The sequence below is a fragment of the Pelmatolapia mariae genome, linkage group LG3_W (genome assembly GCF_036321145.2).
Source record: "Pelmatolapia mariae isolate MD_Pm_ZW linkage group LG3_W, Pm_UMD_F_2, whole genome shotgun sequence".
NCBI classification, from domain to species: domain Eukaryota; kingdom Metazoa; phylum Chordata; class Actinopteri; order Cichliformes; family Cichlidae; genus Pelmatolapia; species Pelmatolapia mariae.
In genome coordinates, this window is record NC_086229.1 from 35,080,035 (window position 1) to 35,105,538 (window position 25,504).

The following is a 25,504-nucleotide window of genomic DNA, read 5'->3' on the forward strand; positions in this document are numbered from 1 at the left end:
TACTTGAAAAAAGTAATCAGTTACTAATTACTGATTACTTCCCCAAAATGTAATCCCGTTACTTTACTGATTACTTATTTTCAAAAGTAATTAGTTACTTAGTTACTTAGTTACTTTTTAAAACACGATTTACAACCTGAATAGGTGATAAAGCGATAGATCTTTCAGCCCAATTCTACTTTTTCTGCATAATCCATCATACAAAATGTAATCAAATGGAAACGTCTCTTTTTAAAACTTTAAACTTTAAATCTTTTAACTTTATGCATCAAGCAAAAACTTAATTATATGCAACATTCTCTGACTGGAAGAAATTTGTTTAACATTTAAACCTATTTTCTGCACATTCCAGGACATAAAATAAAATATTTTTTGTGTTTACACTCACTCTTTCAAATAGATGAAAGTAAAACACAGCAGAAAATAAATAAAATCAAAGACTAGCGGTCCTGTTGCTCTATTTTCACCTGTAAAGAAGGAGTAGGTTAGGCGGAGGTTTACCCTGGTGCAGGTGTGCCACAGCGGTCAGTTGAAGACTCCGCGAGTTTCTCTGTGAATTTCACATTACAGTCGTAGCGCACTCGGTGCTTGCTTGGAAGTTTAGGGGGTTTTTTCACTGTAAAAAGAAGTTTTCTTCCCACGCACAACGGACACTAATGTTTTTGTCACTTTTTATGGAATCAAACTCAAAATAAGGTCAGTACTTCCACGCTTTAAACGCTGCATGCTATACTCTCTCCCGCACTCGATATATTATGATCTGCACACAGCTGTTGTCACGAACGTCGCACTCGCTTACGTCACTGTCATGAGACATTCTCGCAAAAAATCACGGTTTTAGTAACGCAGTAACGCAGCGTTCCTACGTGAAAGTAACGGTAATCTAATTACCGTTTTTGCAATAGTAATCCCTTACATTACTCGTTACTTGAAAAAAGTAATCAGATTACAGTAACGGGTTACAAGTAACGCGTTACTGCCCATCTCTGATCCTGATACACACAGAGATGGAAGAGCAGAGGTCACATGATGAAAGAAAAAACATGGAGTCTTTGATTTATAAAGAAAAACAATGAAACAGCTTCTCAAAGCAAATCAAAGCAAATCTAATGTCTGTCACCAAATCCCAGCAGATTCTTCACCAGGATGAGAGTTTCAAACATCAACTGATTGAATCCATGAATGTGAAAACGTGTTTGTGAGTGAAAGAGACAGACATGTACAGACTGAACTATCTGTTCAACAGTCAGACTTTCTCTAACAGGAGACACTCTTTACACTCAGCACAGGGACACTGAGGCACCAGGAGACCAGAGCCAAAACCCAGGATAAAGAGTTTGAGTGAATGTGGTGTTGAAGGTGTGGAGGTGGATCAGAGTGTCAGAGGAGACTCTGTAGAAGGACAGAGTGCCAGCAGGACAGTCCACATACACTGCTGCTCTGTTAGAGACAGAGGAGGAGGAGGAGGAGGAGGAGAAGGAGGAAAAGATGGATGTTTCATTGTTATTGTGATAGACAAACTGAGGACCATCATCAGAGCACCTCAGACTCCAGGACTGATAATTAAACTCAATCACCAAGTCTTTACTGTTTCTTCGTCTTCTGATGCTTCTGTAACTCACTGATATATCAACGTTTCCTCTCCACTCGACCTCCCAGTAACAGCGACCAGTCAGACCATTCCTACACAGCAGCTGAGGCCAAACATCAAATCTGTCTGGATGATCAGGATATGACTGAACCTCCTCCACATGTGTCACCTTCCTGTTGTTGTCAGACAGTTGGAGGTTTGTGTTCACTGTGTTTGTGTCGATTGTGAGTTGACAGGAATCTGATGGAGAGAACAAACACAATCCAGCTGCAGTTATTGATCCATCATCTGTTCATTGATTGACACTTTGATGATGACTCCTGACATGATGAAGATGGTTGAATGTGTGCTGCTTTGTTTTCATGAATCCCATTAAAAACACACTTACACTTCCTCAGACCTGGTCTCAACCATCGGACTCCAGCAGGCTCCACCCTGAAAGGAGGAGGGGTCAGAGCAGCACAGTCAGCATGCACACATGAACATCACATGGCTCTCATACACATGAACATTCACAGTGTTCATCAAAGTGAAAGCCCGGGGGAATGAATTGTCTGTGGTGTCTGTTTATTTGTTAACAACACTCTGTATCGTCTGCCTGAAGGAAGAAATGTGAACAGTTTATCTCCATGATGCAAAAGGTCTGTAGAGATGTGTTTGTCCCTCATTCTGGACCTTTACAGGTCCTGGATGGAGGAAAGACAGCACAGATGAGCCTCTCTAAAGACCTTATTGTCTGGCCCCGTCAGGCTTCATGACTGAGGCCAACCAGACAGTGATTGATGGAAACAGGACAGACTGGATGATGCCATTTCTCCAGACTGCACAGGGTTATATCTTTGGATTAGTTCTGACACATTCATCAACACCATATCTTTTTTACTGTGGAAACCACAAACATGTTTAACCAATCATTTTCGGAACTTGAAATGAAAACAGAAATTGAACGTTTTAAAAAATGATGCACAAGTTTTGCAAACAACAACTCTGAAACTATTTCCCTAAAAATGCAGCCGAGGCGTCAGGTGGTTTTTATATAAGCATTTCAAACTATTTACAGAACAATCAGGTGTTCTGCATCAAATAAGAAGCCACACAAATGATTTGTGCCACTGCAAAAAATAGTTTAAGTCCAGTATAAGACTGAGGAGAACAGCACAGGGATAAACCTGCAGGTCTCACGGCAGGATGTGGATCACTCCTGTTTTTCATGTGGAGACACCGTTTACACTGCAATCTGCAATCTGGCTTTAAGGCAGAAACTGTGACGTTCACTAGTAGAACTGACACACAAAACGACTAAACGACTAAACAACACACTAACTGTAGCCTCGAAACACGCTAAACATCACAAATCTCTCACATATCAAAACTCTCTCTTGACATGGCTCTCATATACATACTGTTAGACACTGATAAAGGAACAGTCCCACATTTTCACAAATACACTTCAAGGAGTGGGAGTCATGTGAATATTGTCATCTGATTGGTGTGAATCCTCTAGTCAGTCACAGAAAGAGGCCTCCCTCACCCCAACACCCCTGCTCCAGACCACATGGTCACAGAAATTAGACAGCATATCAGCTTCTTAGACCCTTATGTAAAATCAAGCCTTAGAAATCTCGGTGTCATATTTGACAGCTCGATGTCGCTCGAGCAGCATTCTAAGCAGCTGGTCCGAAACTGTTTTTATCATTTACGGAATATTTCTAAACTCAGACTAATGGTATCAAAGCTTGAACTTGAGATGATTATTCATGCTTTTATTTCTTCTCATTTAGACTATTGTAATGGCCTTTTTACTTGTTTTAACAAATCAGTCTTAAATCGTCTTCAGCCTGTGCAGAATGCTGCAGCACGACTCTTAACAGGCACCAAGAGAAGATCGCATATCACTCCAGTCTTGGCCTCCCTTCACTGGTTGCCTGTAAATTTTAGGTTTCATTTTAAAATTTTAGTTCTAACATTTAGGGCCCTACATGGTCAGGCTCCTCAATATTTATCTGACCTGCTGAAACCACATACATCTTCTCGGGCTTTAAGGTCATTAGATCAGAGACTGCTGGTGGTACCGCGCACTCGTTTTAAAACTCGTGGTGATCGGGCCTTTCAGACTGTGGCACCACGGTTTTGGAATTCTCTCCCACTGTCTCTTCGCTGCACGGACTCCATTGATTCTTTTAAGAAACAGCTGAAGACATTTTTATTTAGAAAAGCATTTGATTAATTTCTTCTTATGCTGTTTTTATAGTTTTATTGTTTTACATTGTTTTATTTACTGTTATATTGTTTTTATATTCCCATTTCCTGTGTTGTAAAGCACTTTGTGATTTTTATCTGTGAAAAGTGCTATATAAATAAATTTTACTTACTTACTTACTTACTTACCCTAATGCTAGCTAACAGCAGCCTATTATTACTATGCTGATTGTATTGCTGTGGATGATTAGCAGCAAAACACATTTTGTCCAACGACAATCACTCTCAGTTTAACTATACGCTTTATTTGAAGTGTTTTCAGGCTACAGTTACTGATTAGTATTAGCCGCAAACTGCACTAATTTGATGTGAATAAGCATTATATGCTAACGCTAACACCGTTTCCCCTTCCTTTTTAACTATCTCAATAGCTAACACTTACACCCTTTTCACTTGCATCATGACAATGTGAGGAGTTAATGCTAAGTAGGCTGCCATTAGCAGCTAATGCTAATTTAAGGTTAAAATATATTAGCAGCAAATGCTATTACCGTTGTCCCTTAATTTATAACAATGTGAGCAGCTAATGCTAAGTAGGCTGCCGTTACAGCAAATGCCATTTTGATGTGAATTAGCATTTAACACTGACATATTTTCCTGTGGGTTTAAGCGATGTGAGCAACAAATGCTAAGAAGGCTGCCATTCGCAGCTAATGCTAATTTGAGATAAAGAAAATAATAATTAGTAGCTAATGCTAATACCATTGTCCCTTGCTTTATAAAAATGTAAGCAGCTAATGCTAAGTAGGTAGGCTACTGTTATTAGCTTATGCTAACTTTGGAGCGTGATGTCACGGGAGGGGGCGTGGCCAAGAATTTTGGTCCAGCCGCCATCTTATTAGTTTTATTTCAATGCGCTGAGGTATAGAAATATTTTGCTGAAATATTTGGCATAGAAAATTATTAGCAAGTGGAATTTGCCTTTTTTTGTGGACGGCTCCTTTTGCCTTTCACTGCAGATGGTGTGTTTATGTTTTCATCTAGCCCTCTGATGCATAGTGGTCACTGGAGTGGACAGCTACTAAAACGTACATATCTCTTTAATGCATTGGTTTCTATAGTGGAACTGCATATTAGCCTCTAGAGTGCTCTCTGCTGCCATGCTCCATTGAGGTCAATTCAGTGTTCAGTTAGTGCAACTGCAAGTAAATTTCCTCTGAATCAAAGATGGCAGACAAACTGTCACCCCTGCTGACCACTGCTGGCATATCCTGTCAATCCTTCTATGTTAAAAGAGCCCAACAGGTAAAAAAAAATATGATGATATGCAGTAACATCTAGGGAAGGATATTACCTGTTTGGAATAAGAAACTGGTATGTCTAATATGTAGAAAACTACGATTAACCATGTGTCCAATGAGGTGGACATCATGCATTACCCACTATATTTTTTTAACATAAGTCATAAATTGCTTCACTGCTTCTTGGGACTGTTTTGGTTATAAGTAAGCATATAATTGTTAAATTTATAAGCTACTCATTTAAAATATATATTTTTGTGCAGATCAGCTGTAGTTTGAGTTACTATAATAATTATTTTATCATATTTTGTAGACTTCAAATGCAGCAAAGAATAAGGCAGCAAGAGAATAGTCTAGGAAATTCCATCCAGCTCCAGTGATGATGATTTCATTGATGAGTGCAGTGATGGTGAGTTCAGTGATAAGTCCAGTGATAAGTCCAGGGAGTGAAGGTATAGGTGAGAGCAGGAACCTCAGGCTATATGACAGGCTATATGGTTCGACAGTTCTGTCATCCACATGATCTCGTCCTGTGCTGGCCAATCCCCTGAAGATGTTACCAACAGATGGGTCAAGAAGGAAAAAAAGATGATGATGATCCAAAAGCCCTTCTCTGTGGCCCTTTACAATCAACACATGGGTGGGGTTGATCTTGTTGACCAACGTCTGGCAATGTACCCCCACAGACGTCGAAACAAGAGGTGGTACATCTGAGTGTTTTTTCATTTTTTGGATGTGACCGACAGAGGTCTTATCGTTATAGAACTGTGTGAACATTTTTGAGTCTATAGACTCAAAAATGTTTCACTTGTTGGAGATAGTTTGCCATATTCAGGTGTAGGATTTACAGCTAGGACTGTTGACTGGTTTTGTTATTTACGCCCAAACATCGGGGCTAATATGAGTTGAAAGTTCCAAAAAAAATTGCTGAGATGTTTTTCAAAGGATACAAGCAAGCGAGTTAATGCTAAGTAGACTGCCATTAGTGGCTAATGCTAATTTTAGGTGATGAGGAATTGGCAGCTAATGCTAATACCATATTTTTTGCTTTATAACAAAGTGACCAGGTAATGCTAAGTAAGTTGCCGTTATTAGCTAATACTAATTTGAGGTGAATTAACATTATCTGCTTATGCTAACAATGTTTTTTTTTTACTTTTAAACAATATGAGTAGCTAATACTAACACTATTTTTCATTCAATTTTAACTTTGTGAAGAGTTAATGCTAAGTAGGACGCCATTAGTGGCTTATTCTAATTATGGGTGAATAATTATTAGCAGCTAATGCCACTTTGCTCTGCTAAGGATTTGTGTGACCATGATGTATTCTGACAAACTCTACATTCACAGCTGAATTTATAATAAGTGTGTTCTCAAGTACATATTTTTCTGTTATTGTTGTCAAACAACAGAGTGAGAATGAAATATTGATTTTAACACAGCCCATTAGCAGCATTAGCCTATAACAGTTTCCAGTATTTAAGCTTCCATTTCCAAATGTTAGCTGCTCCTGTCTGCCTCTTTGTCACACACACAGACTGAAATGATTCACAGCCTTGTTTCATCCTTCTGTCAGTGTCACTGACTGTCACTGTGGACATACAGCATGGGAAACATACAAATGGCTCACACTTTATTAGGTACACAGTGGCCACTATCTCAGGTACACCTGTCTATCTAAAGTTACAAAATGTTGTCTCTATCCAAATATTTATGGACCTAACTATAGGTCTACTTTTAATGAAACTCTCAACGTGACTTATCAGTTACCATTAATGTTCCTGCAAACAGACTCCTTGGAGACCCCTACATGAATATCCATGTACTATCCAGCTGGACTAGTGTGTCTGTCCCTGAAAATATTCCTGCATGTGTGATTGGTCATGTCTCATCTGCAGGAAACAAACAGGAAGTGAGTGAAGGACACAGGAAATGTTTCTAGCTCTTCCTCCTCTATCAGACATTCTCTCCATACCTGAGAGTGTCCAGTCTCCAGCCTGGATCCTTCAGTCCAGCCGACAGCAGCTTCATTCCTGAGTCATCTGGATGATTGTAGCTCAGGTCCAGCTCTCTCAGATGGGAGGGGTTGGAGCTCAGAGCTGAGGCCAGAGAAGTACAGCCTTCCTCTGTGATCAGACAGCCCGACAGACTGCAGACACACAAACCAACAATCCATCTGTCAACAATCATTTTCTCTTTGTCACAATAACATCTATCCATTTACATCCATTCAATGTAACTTTATTTATAAGTGACAATTCTCAACAGACAACAACAGTCATCTCAAGCTGATTAACAGTGTAAGGTAACAGCCTCAGAGAGGATATTAGGCCCCTTATGTCAAATTATTCATGAGCTTTTTGAGTGATAGGTTCTAATGAATTATTCATGAGCTCCGGAAGTAATAACGGAAGTAATAACGGAAGTAATTAAAAATATGATATTCATAAAAATATGATATTCATAAAAAATATGATTTTCATAAAAATTATGATATTCATAAAATTATGATATTCATCCAAAATATGCTACTTCATAGCTCCTTGCTTTTTCTCCCCTCAAAAACAACTAATTGATTATTTGGAAAGATTTATTTTATATCAAATAGCATTCTTTTATTTTTAAGCTATTAAAAAAGTTTTTACTTTTTTATGCTTAAAAAACGCCATCTACTGGTGGGTCAGCGCATGAGCGCCCAGGGGCGCGCGCCCGCGGGAGCGCGCCTCTCTCTCTGCATCGGGCCTGTGTGTTTCTGGGACCGTGCCTTTTGTGTGTGTGAAAACATGTTAAACCAGTATAAATGTGCTTAGTTAAACTTGTGCTTTTGTAACGTTCAGTATGGCCAGACATACAGGGTGCATGCCTTTGGGGAACACTTTATTTAATTTTATATGCATTTGTTTAATCCGAACAAGGAGATTTAAAATCAAACTCAGAATCGCAAAAAGAAAAAAGTCTCGCGATCTCCCCGAGCATAAACGCACCGCTGCTCCCAACATAAAAAACTTGCTGAAAAAACTCTTTTTCTCCAAAAAACGCACCTGAAAACCCCATAGAATTACTCGATAAAACTCTCTCCCCGCTCCCAAACCCCGATCCTTAGGAAATAAGCAGGGAGAAACTCCTGAAAAAATCCTCCGTATTTCTATCCAAAAAACCCTAGAATAACTTGTAGGGACCCCCTCGTATACCCTAACCCTTATATTCGATAACAGGGGAAATCCTGAAAAAACCCTTAGTCTTTTTTCTTCAAAAAAACCAGCCCTCTCACTAAAAATCCGCGCAGAGTCTAAGTTCTACCTCGCTCTTACTCGCACCGAAAACGCAGCCAGAGCACAGTTTTTCCTACTTGTTCGTTCCCTGGCTCAGATAGCAATGCTCCTACTCCTAGTTTCAAAATTTGCGCCTGAGACCAACTCCGCCTCCCCAGGTAAACCTTACTGCCCCGCTGCCAATCACATAACAAAGGGGCGGCTCTCATTCGCACCCTGGCTAGCCAATAGCGCTCGGCTTGGATTTACCTGTTCAGCGATAGGTTAACTTGCTCGCTCTCACTCAGGATAAATAATCTAACGTTTCAACTTAAATTTAACTGTTTTTTTCTCTCAGAAAAAACAAGCAAGCCTTCTCTTTTTCTTAAAACAACATGGCCACCAGACCTTTTTGACCGCGAGTGACCGGATGTTGTTTCCAGCCTGAGGTTGCCTGAAATGCCGTGAGGCTCGTTTGAAAGATCGCGCCCGAGACCAACTCCGCCTCCAAGGCGTGCCTACCTTTAGCTGCCACCAGTGAGATATCAGAGCCGGGCTCCACATATCCAATCAGGAGCACGAGCAAGACAGCTTTTGCAGACTCTCCAGAAATATACAAGTCCTTATCAACTGCTCTGCAACCCAGTGTTTCTGGTCCCCTCACTAACATCGCTTTTTGAGATATTTTTTATGAACCACCAAAAAAGCAGTTTTTATCCCCCCCAGTACAGAAGACTGGATCTGAGGGCAGCAGCGGGGACAAATGATTGTAATGAAGCGACGGACATTTCATGGCTGGTCTTAGATATTCGTGAGTTATTGTGTCTTATGGTGAAAAGTACATAGTTTTGCAAGAGGCATGCAAGCACTGTAGAAAAAGTAATCATAAAACTGTTTTTGTGAACACTTTGTTCCCTACGTTATGCTTTAAAAAATGTGATACATGTAATGTGATCGTCAAAGAACATGATTTTTTTTATTCTTATGCTTTTAAAGTGTGTCAGATTATCTTAAAACACTTATTTGTATGTTATAATGTTTTTCTTACACCATGTGTAATTTTTATAGAGACCTTGTTCATTGTATCAATGTGTAAATATGTATCTTTGATAAATAAATAACATATTTAATCTTGTATTTGTGTACTTTCTGGTGATTCAATAAAAGATTAGTCACATATCGCTCTGATAAACACAGATGTCTGAAAGAAATGTTTGATGGAACAAAGGAAACAAGTGTCTTGCTGCTAAACTTTTAAGTCACCATGGTTTAAATGAGAACTAGCAGCCCTATGTCTTTATGTAAAACATGAAAAACTCCATATCAGTGATATCTACAAAGGTGTACTCATTTCTTTGTTATGGTACTTTACTGTTCCAATGAAACAAAAAGAAAATCTCATTTTAAAGTACATTTTTTGGCCATCCTGACCTATTTTCAGGGTCAAGAATGTTGATGTTAGACTGTGTTTTAAATCAGGTTTTGATCTTAAACTAACTATCACAGCACTGATTTTACGTATTACAGTTGTAATCTCAATTAGAATCCCAAACTGGCTTTTCTCCAGTCAGTGTTATGGTGAAATTTAACTTGTTCTTTTGTGTAATTGCACATGGCCCACCACGGGGCCCCTTAGTAAGCTGTACAGCAGAAGTTTTCAATTCACTTTTGTCAGAAAACTTCACAGTATGAGAAGTTAAGGCACAGTTTCTCCAAATGTGTGCTTCTTTTTCAGTCAGCGTGCTTTTAGAGCATCTACATTAGCTCACGTAGTAAAAGTACAATCAGTAAGTGTACTTTAACATTTGAGATTCCGAGTGACTCTTACTTAGATCATGTGAACAATTTCATCAACCTTTTTTTGTATAATGCATCAAACCTGTTCAAATCAGTTTATTTTCAATTTATTTCAACTAATCTAGAGAGAAGGATCTCCTTTTTAGCTTCTGTGATGCATTTACTTCTCACACCTTAATCTAGATGTTAGTGTTCTCAAAGTTAACATGTCTTATGTTACCATCATGTATTTCTAAAACCCAGCCTCAGTCTATGCCCTATAGACTCTCACATGGAAACACCATTGATCTAGATATTCACAAATTTCATCATGAGATTCTTAAGGTCTTTTTGTTTTAACGTTTTACACAAAAACTTCACATTTTTATATTTTTAAATGAAACTGTCATGGAAAGATATTTTTTCTTTTGTGATGTTGCTTCAGCAATCTCAAATACTAATTATTCTGGGAATTTTTATGGTCAAACTACGTGATTTTCAAAAGGTGTGTGTGTGTGTGTGTGTGTGTGTGTGTGGAGTAAAATGACCTTCTTCTTATGATGTTGTCACCGTGAATCATTCAGGATTAACAACACAAATTGTTTCGATAGCAGAAACAATCTTATAACTTATAATTCTCACACGTTACCGCTAGTTTTACAAACACAGTCTTCTTCAGTTCTGTTTATGTAGCTTTTATGAAACTGATTTTCCATAGTACAAGTAGCATTTAAATCTTTCTTTGCTCTCCAGTATAAATGCAAGAATTTTCAGGCTTTTATTGAAACTGTCACAAATGTAACACTCAATGCCAAAAATAGGCTTGATCAATGTTTCTATGAACACTGCTTCGTATATAAACAGCTCTGAAACCCCCCTTTATTTATTTTTTTTAAAGTAGTGCAGAACAGGCTCTCTGTTACTCTCTTTATCTCTAAAAAACCCAACCAAACCGGCAATCACTTTGTAGAGGAATTTCTTTCATTTATGTATTGATCACATTGTTTATTGGTAATGCTTTTAGGTCACTGTTTTAGCACGTCTGCCCCATACTCCATTTCAAACAGTTAGATGGTGGGGGTCTGGTAAGTAAGTTGGGGGGGGGGGAAGCAGACAACTCCACAGGAAGAGTCTTTTTGTCTTTTCTCCACTGTAAGTGATAGCAAGGGAGTGTGAAACTTTCTTTTGGGGGAAAGATCAAAGGTGTGAAAACAGCTGTGTACTGCCTTTTGTTCCTGTAGGAGGTATTTAACTGAGAGCCTCTGCTCATCGTCTGCCCCCAACGATGGCAGTCCCTCACCAAGCTTGGTTTCTGTTCTTTGTCTTGATTAAAGAATGTTAGCTACCGCTCATCGCTTGTCTGCAGGCTTTATTAAATGGAAAACTTCCACAACAGCCTCTAAACAGTGGTTTATGGCTCTTTATCACCTGCAACACCGTGTAACACTTGGATGTTAGATTCTTTTACCAGTCAGTGTTGTTAGCCCCAACCCCCAGGCTCCAGGTGTCTGAGCTCTAACCCTGGCTGCCAAGTGTACCCCTGAGGCCTTTGTGCCTTTTACCACCAGACTAAGTTTGTAGTCCTATCTACTAATATTATTTCTTTTTTTTTTTTTATTATAGCACACGGTGCAGTTAGGTTACTACTTTCACTTTCTCATTTTGAGCACATTTCTGACCCAATACTTTATCAAACTTTTTACCTGAGTGTTTTTGACACTAGCAGCTGTACTTCTACTTAAGTAAAAATTGCCTGCACTTTTGCCACCTCAGTTGCCACTTTTCTGGAGTTTGTACAATTTTTATATTTCAACGTTTTACGTGTTATCCTTGATCACAGTTCTAAACAAGTTAACTTTCTTGACATCAAAGTAACCCAAAAAAACAACTATATGTCCAGTTATCTTTACTCCAAACCTGGTTTAAGGCTATGCTGTTGTTGTGATATGGCCATACAAATAATATTAAGTTGAATTAATCTTAAGAAAAATATGGTTGTTTCATGGCTACCTGTTCAGAGAATTTGCAGGCTTTTATGGAAACTGTCACAATGTAACACTCTCACTGTCAAAACAGGGTTGATCCATGTTTCTATGAGCACTGATTAATATATCAACAGCTCTGAAAATCATTTTTTTTAAAGTAAAGCAGAACAGGATCTCTGTGTCTTTAAAAAACCCAACCAAACTGGCAATCACCTCTAAACAAAACCTTTTTGGAAACTCTTTACAAGTATCAATGTAATTATTTGTTTTACAAACAAATGTATTGGTTTGTTTACTTGAAATAAAACTTTTTGGAAACCCGTTACATGAAATATAACTTTCTTGGAAAAACTTTACAAGAATCAATCTCGTTATTTGTTTTACCCCATTCAAATCTATTGGTTTCATTACATCAAATATAATAATTTTGGAAACCCGTTACATCAAATAAAACTTTCTTGGAAAAACTTTACAAGAATCAATGTAATTATTTGTTTTACTTGAATCAAATGTATTGGTTTGTTTACATCAAATAAAACTTTCTTGGAAAAACTTTACAAGAATCAATCTCGTTATTTATGATAAGTATTTGTAAATCATTAGTAGTTGCTCTTGCATAGGTGGTTTGCTTGTTTTAAATTTGTCCACTATTTTTATTTTTGTATTTTGTAACGTATCTCTGATTCACTTTTTCTTCTTGGCCTTGTTGTGTGTACCTCACAAGTCAAATTATACATTGTGATGGAGCAGTCACAATACACTACAATACACACACACACACACCTCCACTCACTCACCTGGAGGATCAACACTCAGGCTAATGATGCTGATGGGGTTATTGCTCTGGGGATTTAGCAGGTGAGTTAAATCATGTGTAACATGTGAATTTCCCGAGTGTGGCATTAATAAAGTCTGTGTCTATGCCAAACCTGAAGTTTAAACTCCTTTTTTAAATTTACCAACACTTCTGATTTGCAGCTAAGACTGTGACATGTTTTCACCATTTGCAAGCCAGAATAGTGATCACTCTTGAAGCCTGGTTGCTGCACAATACTAGGACTACTAGTACTAGTTCTAGTACTACTGCTACTGCACAAAGCATATTTGTTCAGGAATTTCACAAATTTGCTTAAGTCTAATGTGTTGGCTTACAGGTAAACTTGTTTTGGAGGTGGATAGGATGAAAACTTCCAGCATCACATAATGTTTTCCGATCAGTAGGTTTGGAGTAAAAAGAACTGGACATATATTTGTCTTCTTTGGGCTACTTTTATGTCAAGAAAGTTAACTTTTTTAGAACTGTGATCAAGGATAACACATAAACCCTTGAAAATGTGATGGTAAAAGAGTCTAACATCTAGGTGTTACATGGTGTTGCAGGTGATAAAGAGCCATAAACTACTTCCATTTGTTTAGAGGTGATTGCCAGTTTGGTTGGGTTTTTTAAAGACACAGAGATCCTGTTCTGCTTTACTTTAAAAAAAATGATTTTCAGAGCTGTTGATATATTAATCAGTGCTCATAGAAACATGGATCAACCCTGTTTTGACAGTGAGAGTGTTACATTGTGACAGTTTCCATAAAAGCCTGCAAATTCTCTGAACAGGTAGCCATGAAACAACCATATTTTTCTTAAGATTAATTCAACTTAATATTATTTGTATGGCCATATCACAACAACAGCATAGCCTTAAACCAGGTTTGGAGTAAAGATAACTGGACATATAGTTGTTTTTTTGGGTTACTTTGATGTCAAGAAAGTTAACTTGTTTAGAACTGTGATCAAGGATAACACGTAAAACGTTGAAATATAAAAATTGTACAAACTCCAGAAAAGTGGCAACTGAGGTGGCAAAAGTGCAGGCAATTTTTACTTAAGTAGAAGTACAGCTGCTAGTGTCAAAAACACTCAGGTAAAAAGTTTGATAAAGTATTGGGTCAGAAATGTGCTCAAAATGAGAAAGTCAAAGTAGTAACCTAACTGCACCGTGTGCTATAATAAAAAAAAAAAATGAAATAATATTAGTAGATAGGACTACAAACTTAGTCTGGTGGTAAAAGGCACAAAGGCCTCAGGGGTACACTTGGCAGCCAGGGTTAGAGCTCAGACACCTGGAGCCTGGGGGTTGGGGCTAACAACACTGACTGGTAAAAGAATCTAAGAGCCATAAACCACTGTTTAGAGGCTGTTGTGGAAGTTTTCCATTTAATAAAGCCTGCAGACAAGCGATGAGCGGTAGCTAACATTCTTTAATCAAGACAAAGAACAGAAACCAAGCTTGGTGAGGGACTGCCATCGCTGGGGCAGACGATGAGCAGAGGCTCTCAGTTAAATACCTCCTACAGGAACAAAAGGCAGTACACAGCTGTTTTCACACCTTTGATCTTTCCCCCAAAAGAAAGTTTCACACTCCCTTGCTATCACTTACAGTGGAGAAAAGACAAAAAGACTCTTCCTGTGGAGTTGTCTGCTTCCCCCCCCCAACTTACTTACCAGACCCCCACCATCTAACTGTTTGAAATGGAGTATGGGGCAGACGTGCTAAAACAGTGACCTAAAAGCATTACCAATAAACAATGTGATCAATACATAAATGAAAGAAATTCCTCTACAAAGTGATTGCCGGTTTGGTTGGGTTTTTTAGAGATAAAGAGAGTAACAGAGAGCCTGTTCTGCACTACTTTAAAAAAAATAAATAAAGGGGGGTTTCAGAGCTGTTTATATACGAAGCAGTGTTCATAGAAACATTGATCAAGCCTATTTTTGGCATTGAGTGTTACATTTGTGACAGTTTCAATAAAAGCCTGAAAATTCTTGCATTTATACTGGAGAGCAAAGAAAGATTTAAATGCTACTTGTACTATGGAAAATCAGTTTCATAAAAGCTACATAAACAGAACTGAAGAAGACTGTGTTTGTAAAACTAGCGGTAACGTGTGAGAATTATAAGTTATAAGATTGTTTCTGCTATCGAAACAATTTGTGTTGTTAATCCTGAATGATTCACGGTGACAACATCATAAGAAGAAGGTCATTTTACTCCACACACACACACACACACACACACACACACCTTTTGAAAATCACGTAGTTTGACCATAAAAATTCCCAGAATAATTAGTATTTGAGATTGCTGAAGCAACATCACAAAAGAAAAAATATCTTTCCATGACAGTTTCATTTAAAAATATAAAAATGTGAAGTTTTTGTGTAAAACGTTAAAACAAAAAGACCTTAAGAATCTCATGATGAAATTTGTGAATATCTAGATCAATGGTGTTTCCATGTGAGAGTCTATAGGGCATAGACTGAGGCTGGGTTTTAGAAATACATGATGGTAACATAAGACATGTTAACTTTGAGAACACTAACATCTAGATTAAGGTGTGAGAAGTAAATGCATCACAGAAGCTAAAAAGGAGATCCTTCTCTCTAGATTAGTTGAAATAAATTGAAAATAAACTGATTTGAACAGGTTTGATGCATTATACAAAAAAAGGTTGATGAAATTGTTCACATGATCTAAGTAAGAGTCACTCGGAATCTCAAATGTTAAAGTACACTTACTGATTGTACTTTTACTACGTGAGCTAATGTAGATGCTCTAAAAGCACGCTGACTGAAAAAGAAGCACACATTTGGAGAAACTGTGCCTTAACTTCTCATACTGTGAAGTTTTCTGACAAAAGTGAATTGAAAACTTCTGCTGTACAGCTTACTAAGGGGCCCCGTGGTGGGCCATGTGCAATTACACAAAAGAACAAGTTAAATTTCACCATAACACTGACTGGAGAAAAGCCAGTTTGGGATTCTAATTGAGATTACAACTGTAATACGTAAAATCAGTGCTGTGATAGTTAGTTTAAGATCAAAACCTGATTTAAAACACAGTCTAACATCAACATTCTTGACCCTGAAAATAGGTCAGGATGGCCAAAAAATGTACTTTAAAATGAGATTTTCTTTTTGTTTCATTGGAACAGTAAAGTACCATAACAAAGAAATGAGTACACCTTTGTAGATATCACTGATATGGAGTTTTTCATGTTTTACATAAAGACATAGGGCTGCTAGTTCTCATTTAAACCATGGTGACTTAAAAGTTTAGCAGCAAGACACTTGTTTCCTTTGTTCCATCAAACATTTCTTTCAGACATCTGTGTTTATCAGAGCGATATGTGACTAATCTTTTATTGAATCACCAGAAAGTACACAAATACAAGATTAAATATGTTATTTATTTATCAAAGATACATATTTACACATTGATACAATGAACAAGGTCTCTATAAAAATTACACATGGTGTAAGAAAAACATTATAACATACAAATAAGTGTTTTAAGATAATCTGACACACTTTAAAAGCATAAGAATAAAAAAAATCATGTTCTTTGACGATCACATTACATGTATCACATTTTTTAAAGCATAACGTAGGGAACAAAGTGTTCACAAAAACAGTTTTATGATTACTTTTTCTACAGTGCTTGCATGCCTCTTGCAAAACTATGTACTTTTCACCATAAGACACAATAACTCACGAATATCTAAGACCAGCCATGAAATGTCCGTCGCTTCATTACAATCATTTGTCCCCGCTGCTGCCCTCAGATCCAGTCTTCTGTACTGGGGGGGATAAAAACTGCTTTTTTGGTGGTTCATAAAAAATATCTCAAAAAGCGATGTTAGTGAGGGGACCAGAAACACTGGGTTGCAGAGCAGTTGATAAGGACTTGTATATTTCTGGAGAGTCTGCAAAAGCTGTCTTGCTCGTGCTCCTGATTGGATATGTGGAGCCCGGCTCTGATATCTCACTGGTGGCAGCTAAAGGTAGGCACGCCTTGGAGGCGGAGTTGGTCTCGGGCGCGATCTTTCAAACGAGCCTCACGGCATTTCAGGCAACCTCAGGCTGGAAACAACATCCGGTCACTCGCGGTCAAAAAGGTCTGGTGGCCATGTTGTTTTAAGAAAAAGAGAAGGCTTGCTTGTTTTTTCTGAGAGAAAAAAACAGTTAAATTTAAGTTGAAACGTTAGATTATTTATCCTGAGTGAGAGCGAGCAAGTTAACCTATCGCTGAACAGGTAAATCCAAGCCGAGCGCTATTGGCTAGCCAGGGTGCGAATGAGAGCCGCCCCTTTGTTATGTGATTGGCAGCGGGGCAGTAAGGTTTACCTGGGGAGGCGGAGTTGGTCTCAGGCGCAAATTTTGAAACTAGGAGTAGGAGCATTGCTATCTGAGCCAGGGAACGAACAAGTAGGAAAAACTGTGCTCTGGCTGCGTTTTCGGTGCGAGTAAGAGCGAGGTAGAACTTAGACTCTGCGCGGATTTTTAGTGAGAGGGCTGGTTTTTTTGAAGAAAAAAGACTAAGGGTTTTTTCAGGATTTCCCCTGTTATCGAATATAAGGGTTAGGGTATACGAGGGGGTCCCTACAAGTTATTCTAGGGTTTTTTGGATAGAAATACGGAGGATTTTTTCAGGAGTTTCTCCCTGCTTATTTCCTAAGGATCGGGGTTTGGGAGCGGGGAGAGAGTTTTATCGAGTAATTCTATGGGGTTTTCAGGTGCGTTTTTTGGAGAAAAAGAGTTTTTTCAGCAAGTTTTTTATGTTGGGAGCAGCGGTGCGTTTATGCTCGGGGAGATCGCGAGACTTTTTTCTTTTTGCGATTCTGAGTTTGATTTTAAATCTCCTTGTTCGGATTAAACAAATGCATATAAAATTAAATAAAGTGTTCCCCAAAGGCATGCACCCTGTATGTCTGGCCATACTGAACGTTACAAAAGCACAAGTTTAACTAAGCACATTTATACTGGTTTAACATGTTTTCACACACACAAAAGGCACGGTCCCAGAAACACACAGGCCCGATGCAGAGAGAGAGAGGCGCGCTCCCGCGGGCGCGCGCCCCTGGGCGCTCATGCGCTGACCCACCAGTAGATGGCGTTTTTTAAGCATAAAAAAGTAAAAACTTTTTTAATAGCTTAAAAATAAAAGAATGCTATTTGATATAAAATAAATCTTTCCAAATAATCAATTAGTTGTTTTTGAGGGGAGAAAAAGCAAGGAGCTATGAAGTAGCATATTTTGGATGAATATCATAATTTTATGAATATCATAATTTTTATGAAAATCATATTTTTTATGAATATCATATTTTTATGAATATCATATTTTTAATTACTTCCGTTATTACTTCCGTTATTACTTCCGGAGCTCATGAATAATTCATTAGAACCTATCACTCAAAAAGCTCATGAATAATTTGACATAAGGGGCCTAATATCCTCTCTAGCCTCCAATATTAGAGAGAAAGCCCCAACCATCACACAATCCACTGTGAGCAGCACTTGGTGAGTCAGTGATGATGAGTATCATCACAGTGATGATCATTTCTCTGTTAACCCAGGCTTTCTGCTTCAGGATCTGTGCACACTCACATAACAAGGAGACCCTGCTGAATGCAGCAAGTGGTAAAATAAAATTTTTTAACTTAGTGTGCTCAGTGTTACTGTCTATTCCTAACATTTTCCTAATATGATAGCTGCACTTTAGAGGTCTAAAACTGGAACTGACACATATAAACTCTACATGTCTAAATATGTAGTGTTATTATCTGTTATTCTCACGTTAACTCATTAATTGATTAACACAACGATTATTTTATCGCACATTAACTCAGTTTTTAAAATCATGATTATTGTGAAAGTGCTCACTGGCTCGGAATGTAAAAGCCATGGGTCACAGGAGGGATGGGATGTTGATCAGTGAAAGTGTTTCGAACTGGTGTGTTTCCCTCACAAATGAAAATAGCAAAAGTTATTCCAATCCATAAAAACGGAGAGAGATGTCAGTTTACCAATTACAGGCCAATATCACTACTCCCACAGTTCTCAAAAATTTTAGAAAAGTTATTTGTTAATAGACTTGATAAATATACAGTATAGAGAATAATCTCCTAAGTGACAACCAATATGGCTTTAGAGTGAAAAGGTCCACTTCGATGGCAGTGATGGAACTTGTAGAAGGGATATCTAATGCAAGAGATAATAAGGAATATACTGTTGGTGTTTTTATAGACTTACAAAAGGCGTTTGATACAACTGATAATTCTATATTAATGAATAAACTAGAGAGATATGGCATAAGAGGGATAGCATGTAAGTGGATGAAAAGTTACCTGGATGACAGATATCAATATGTCGAAATCAATAATGTAAAATCTAATCAGTTGAAGGTAATGTGTGGTGTTCCTCAGGGCTCTGTGCTGGGCCCTAAATTATTCATATCATATATAAATGACATATGTAGTGTTTCCAAACTGTTAAAATGTGTATTGTTTGCTGATGATACCACTCTGTATTGCTCAGGTAAAAACCTAGAACAGCTTCTGACAACAGTGGAAAAGGAGTTAAATATATTAAAAAACTGGTTTGATGTAAATAAGTTATCGTTAAATATAAAGAAAACAAAATTGATTATTTTTGGCACTAGACAAATGAAAAATGTATCTAAAATCAGGGTTAATGGAATTGAAATTGAAAGAGTGTATGAAAATAAATGTCTTGGAGCGATAATTGATGATAAGCTGAGCTGGAAGTCTCATATAAATCATGTGACAACAAAAATGTCAAAAACCATTGCTATTCTCTACAAAACAAAGCATGTCCTGAACAAAAAATCATTATACACACTTTATTGTTCTCTGTTGCTTCCATATATGACTTATTGTCTGGAGATATGGGGTAATGCATATAAAACAAATACTCTTCCTATTTTCAAGTTACAAAAAAGAGCTATAAGAATTATAAATCAATCAAAGTATATAGAACTAACTAACATTTTGTTTATTAATCTGAATACCCTGAAATTTTATGATTTAGTCGAATATAAAATGGCACAGATAATGTGTAAAGCACAAAATAACTTGCTTTGCCGCAGTACTCAGCTGTTTAAAGTCAGAGAGAGTCAATATGACTTAAGGGGAACAGATTTCTTTAAAAAAAAACAAGATAAGGACAAACATAAAGCAGAGATGTGTTTCTGTTAGAGGAGTTAACCTGTGGAATAGTTATGACAGTGATTTAAAAAGCAAGCAAGCAAGCAATTTATTTATATAGCACTTTCAGATCAGCCCCCAGCTGAACACAAAGTGCTGTACACTTGACATGCCAAAATGATACATTGAACAATTTAAAAAATAAGAAAAATAATAATATTAAATAAATAAAATATCTATATAAAAATGATTATTAAAATGACATTAACATAAATAAAATTAGCACAAATAGCAAAAACAATAATAAAATGGCATAAAAAATGATGATGAGGATTAAATTTAAAACAATAAAATTAGCACATTAGTTCAAAACAATAAAATCAATAAAATCAGGGTCAGACTGTGTCATATGCCAAGGAGTAAAAATGGGTTTTAAGATGTGTTTTAAAAGTGGACAGTGAAGGGGCCTCCCAATGTGCTGGGAAAGATTGTTCCACAGGTTAGGAGCAGCAATAGAGAAGGCCCTGTCCCCTCTGAGCTTCCTCCTGGACCTGGGTACCTCCAGGAGCAGCTTGTCAGCTGACCTGAGAGACCTGGGGGGTGAGTAAGGATGCAGAAGCTCAGAGAGGTAAGTTGGGGCAAGACCGTTTAAACATTTAAGCACAAACATGAGAATTTTAAAGTGAACTCTAAGATATACAGGCAGCCAATGGAGTGAAGCCAGGATGGGAGTTATGTGCTCTCTTTTACGAGTTTTGGTTAAAAGTCGTGCAGCAGAATTCTGGACCAGCTGCAGACGAGAGAGAAGATGCTGACTAACTCCACAATACAGAGCATTACAGTAATCTAGACGACATGAAATAAAAGCATGGATTACCGTTTCAAGATGCGGCCTGGATAAAAGAGGTCTTATTTTTGCCAAGCGCCTTAAATGATAAAAACTGGACTTGACAGTAGCCCTAATTTGACTGTCTAATTTAAAATCACTGTCCATCTTAAAACCCAGGTTGGTAACAACAGATTTAAAATACTCTGCCAGGGGTCCCAAATCAATAGCAGAGGGTTCGCAAGGTCCACTAGGACCAAACAGAATCACCTCAGTTTTGCTTGAATTACACCTTAGAAAGTTTAGGGACATCCAAGATTTAATGTCTTCTAGACATGCTAGAAGTGGTTTAATAGAGAAGGCCTCTTTCTGCTTCAGAGGCTGATAAATCTGACAGTCGTCAGCGTAACAGTGGAAGGATATTCCATGCCTTCTGAGGATGGTTCCCAGGGGCTGTAAGTATAATGAAAAAAGCAGAGGCCCTAAAATTGAGCCCTGCGGGACCCCAGACTGAAAAGTGGCAGAGGAAGACTCATACCCTAAAAAGTTAACACTAAAAGTTCTGTCACTAAGATAAGACCTAAACCATTTCAAAGCAGTACCACGAATGCCTGCAAGATGGTGCAAGCGAGACAGTAAAATGTTGTGGTCTACAGTATCAAAGGCAGCTGTTAGGTCAAGGAGGACGAGAACAACATGATTACCAGAGTCACAGGTAAGGAGGATATCATTAAAAACCTTTAAGAGTGCTGACTCCGTGCTATGAAAGTTTTTAAAACCTGATTGAAAGACCTCCAGGATACCATTCTCATTTAAAAAATCCATCAACTGGCAGTGTACAATTTTCTCTAAGATTTTAGACATAAAAGACAACTTGGAGATAGGTCTGTAGTTAGCCAATACAGTGTGGTCCAGGGCAGGTTTCTTAAGCAAGGGTTGTACTACCGCATGCTTAAAATTAGCAGGGACTACACCAGATATTAAACTGCTGTTTATAACACTAAGAACAGCCTGGCCTATGCTAGGAAAAATCTCCTTAAAAAACTGTGGTGGGACAGGATCATATGGGGAACCAGAGGGCCTCAGGTGGCCGACCACATCCTCTAAATAAGAAAGGGACACAGGCTCAAGCTGGTTAAAAACAGCAGAGCAAGGGGTCAAGGCAGAGGGGTCAGACTCAGGGGACGAAATGAGAGCCCGCGTGGTTGCAACCTTCTCAATGAAAAAACACATAAAATCATTAGATAGTTTATGAGAGGCCTCCAAACAGCCACTTTGTGGAGCATTTAAGACTGAGTCAATAGATTTAAATAACACACGTGGATTGTGACTGTTGGAGGAAATGATCTTAGAGAAGTATTTTCTTTTAGCCTCTTTGACCGTATCCTGATAGAGGCGCCAGCAGTCCTTTAGGATTTGAAGAGACACCTGCAGTTTGTCCCTCTTCCATCTGCGTTCAGCTCTACGACACTCCCTCTTCACAGCCCGAGTGGCATCATTAAACCAAGGATCAGTTTTAGCCTTGGGCTTCCTGGTTTTTACTGGTGCCACAGAGTCCAGAATAGTAAGGCAAGAATGTTGAAACCAGGAGCTGAGGTTCTCTGTGTCCAAGGGAGTACAATCGGCGGGGATAGAGAGCTGGTTAAAAGCAGTTGAGAACTGGGCAGCAGTGGAAGGGTTAATAATCCGACAGCGGCGAACAGGAGCGCTGGTTTCAATTGTAGTGCGTGAAAACACAGCATCGAATAATACAGCAATATGGTCAGAGAAAGCAGTGTCAGTCACTTCCACATTAGACACAGGTAGACTGTGTGACAAGACCAGGTCTAGTGTGTGTCCGTGTTCATGTGTGGGACCAGGTACGGACTGGACCAGATTAAAAGAGTCAATGAGGCTTAAAAACTCCTTCACCAGAGGTTTTTTAGGGCAACAGACATGGATATTAAAATCTCCCACAATAAGAACGTGATCGTAGTTGGGCATAATCCCAGCTAGGAATTCTGAAAAGTCATTTATGAAATTCTTATTGTATTTAGGGGGACGATAAATAACAGCAACGAGCACAGAGTTAGAGCGATTAACTTCAAAACACGTGAGCTCAAAGCTGGAAAACGAGGGCTGTAAAACACACTGTTTACATTTAAAATCCTTTTTAAAAACAACCGCCGTACCTCCTCCTCTCCCTGATGTCCTTGGTGTGTTAAAATAGGAACAACCCGCTGGTAAAAGTTCAGATAAAGTACTGGACTCACCAGTATTAAGCCAAGTCTCCGTGACACACATGAAGTCTAGTTTCCAGGAGATGAATGACTCATTCAGAATAAAAGATTTGTTCACCAGCGATCTGGCGTTTACCAGCCCAATCCTGACAGGAGCCGGGGATGAGGTAAAAGCCCCAGCGGCACAGGGAGTCCGACACAGCGGCCTCAGATTGCGGAGGTTTGCCCGGCGCACGTTGAGCTGAGGAGGACAGGGGTCACGGAGGAGCGGCGCGTCATCCTGGCAGACCACGGGGATGAGGCAGGAATCCACGGGGTCCAGGAAACGTCGGTGCACAAAAACTCCAGGAAATAATCTCTGTATTCCTTTGACGGTAGTGGGATGGTGCGCTAAAGAGATCTTGAGTTTAACCAGCCGATCACTGCGCCTACCCCGACGTCTTCGCCGGGGAGGTAGCATGACTGCACGGCATAGGCAAGTTGGGATATGTGACAGCAGCGGACACCATGAATTCTGACCTCCGTTAGAAAATGGAGCTGTATTTTGTCCAGAACTTCGGAGGTTCAGAAGCAATTGGCGATCGTACACCAGTAATGACCCGATTTCTTGAGTGACACACGACAGGAGCAATATAAAAACAAACAAAACTGACAGCGACAGACGAGCAGCCACGTACACCGGCGCCATCTTGGTCAGCTAATCAATGTTGTTGTTCATTTTCCTTGTTTAAAAACATGTTTAAAAATAGAGTATTAGAAAAATATATTAATCAAGAATGAAAAGAGCAAAAATAATAATTCTGAAACTCTTGATTGTTTTGCTTTGATGTAGTTATCTAAGGTGGAAAGTTTGTTTGTTTGTTTGTTTGTTTTTGCTTTGCTTTGTTTTATTCTTTGCTTCGAGCCCTGTGTACAGGAGCTGCATGCAAAAGATTTTTTGTTAAAAGGGTTGGCATAATAAGCAAATGCTTCAGCCAATACCTTTTGATTAGCCTTGTCTCATGATTTTTTGCTTTGTGGTAATCTTTATTTTGTATTCTGTATTCACTGAGATATTTGAATGCTAATCAATAAAATCAATCAATCAAAATCAGTGCTGGCTTGAAATGGGTGTCATTATGCGTCTCAACCAATGAGAGCATTGAGGGTGGGCCTAATACTACTGCAGCGCTCACATGACCCGGGACAGAAAGAAAGGGGCGGGGACAGAAACATGGAGACAGGTACAGATAGGCTGTATCCCAATTCAGGGTCTGCAGCCTTAAAGTACGCAGCCTCAACGATCCTCAAGGGCCGCGTACTCAAAGACCGCTAAGGCCGGAAGTGCGAGGCTTGTGAAATGGGACGGTCTAGCCTCCATCGCGCTGCCCAGGTTGCCTAGCAACCATAACACCAACCGCTGTAAATGTTTCATACAGCTTTGTTTGACAGAAATGAAGGAAAACATATTTTGTTCGTGTGTTTGTTTCTACATGAGCTTTGTGTGATTTAATAAGTATCTGAGGCTGAGACCACAGGACTGTAAAACATGATTGTTGGCCTTTAAGATTAGCTAGGAAATAACAATTAGCTAATGTTGTTCATGAGACTAAAGTCAGTGTAAATATGATATGGCCAATATTATAGTCATAAGTTATTACAGCAGTGAGTTTGAACTCTCAAATCAAATCACTTCTATTGTCACATCACATGTGCAGGTACACTGGTACAGCACATGTGAGTGAACTCTGTGTCTAATAGTGAGCTTCAGCAAAGATTCAAGTTCCAGTTATAAGTCCTATCACCTTAAATCTTCACTCAAAGACAAGTATCTTCGACAGTGTATATATAGATATATTATATATAAGAGATAAATGTTGTTCGTTTAATATGTTAGCATTACTACATTTGGCTCAATGCATACATATATGTGTAAAAAGGAAAATGTACGAGCTGTGATAACTGTTTCTGATAGAATGAAGAATAGACTGATATATGAAATATTCCTTTATTGGGTGAGAAAATCAGACCATGTCATAACTGCTTTAAGTCATACAGAATAGATATCAGAGCCTTAAACAGGCTGACTTCTGCTAAATGGGTCAAACTGGGCAGAAAGTGTACAAACACATAACATCCTTATAGAATATGATGTAACACTATAGATCAACTTACCTCAGAATATATAAAGCATATAAACAATTACAGCAATATGATGCAACAAACACAGCAGTACTACTAATCCAAAATACTCAAAGCTTCATAGAACTGAAACAAACATTTATTTTCAGCTCCATTCTGCTGCTGATACATACTTTAGGTTTCTGAATATTAAACTTGTTGCTGCCTTTCATAGTGTGTAACTTGAAGGCTCTGAG

General features: G+C 38.5%; 2 protein-coding genes across 2 annotated transcripts in view; both read right to left on the bottom strand.

Annotated features, from left to right (window-relative positions):
- The window catches only part of LOC134622284 (NACHT, LRR and PYD domains-containing protein 12-like), a 1,346,881-nt gene that overhangs the window by 828,911 nt on the left and 492,466 nt on the right, over positions 1-25,504 (bottom strand). The window lies entirely within an intron of this gene.
- LOC135932521 (uncharacterized) lies at positions 1,340-23,607 on the bottom strand. The gene is made up of 5 exons (XM_065470003.1): positions 23,210-23,607; positions 7,068-7,241; positions 1,980-2,026; positions 1,623-1,831; positions 1,340-1,440 (listed from the first exon to the last, which is right to left on the bottom strand). Exons 1-5 carry the CDS (start codon positions 23,605-23,607, stop codon positions 1,381-1,383), a joined length of 888 nt encoding a protein of 295 aa, XP_065326075.1. The 3' UTR covers positions 1,340-1,380.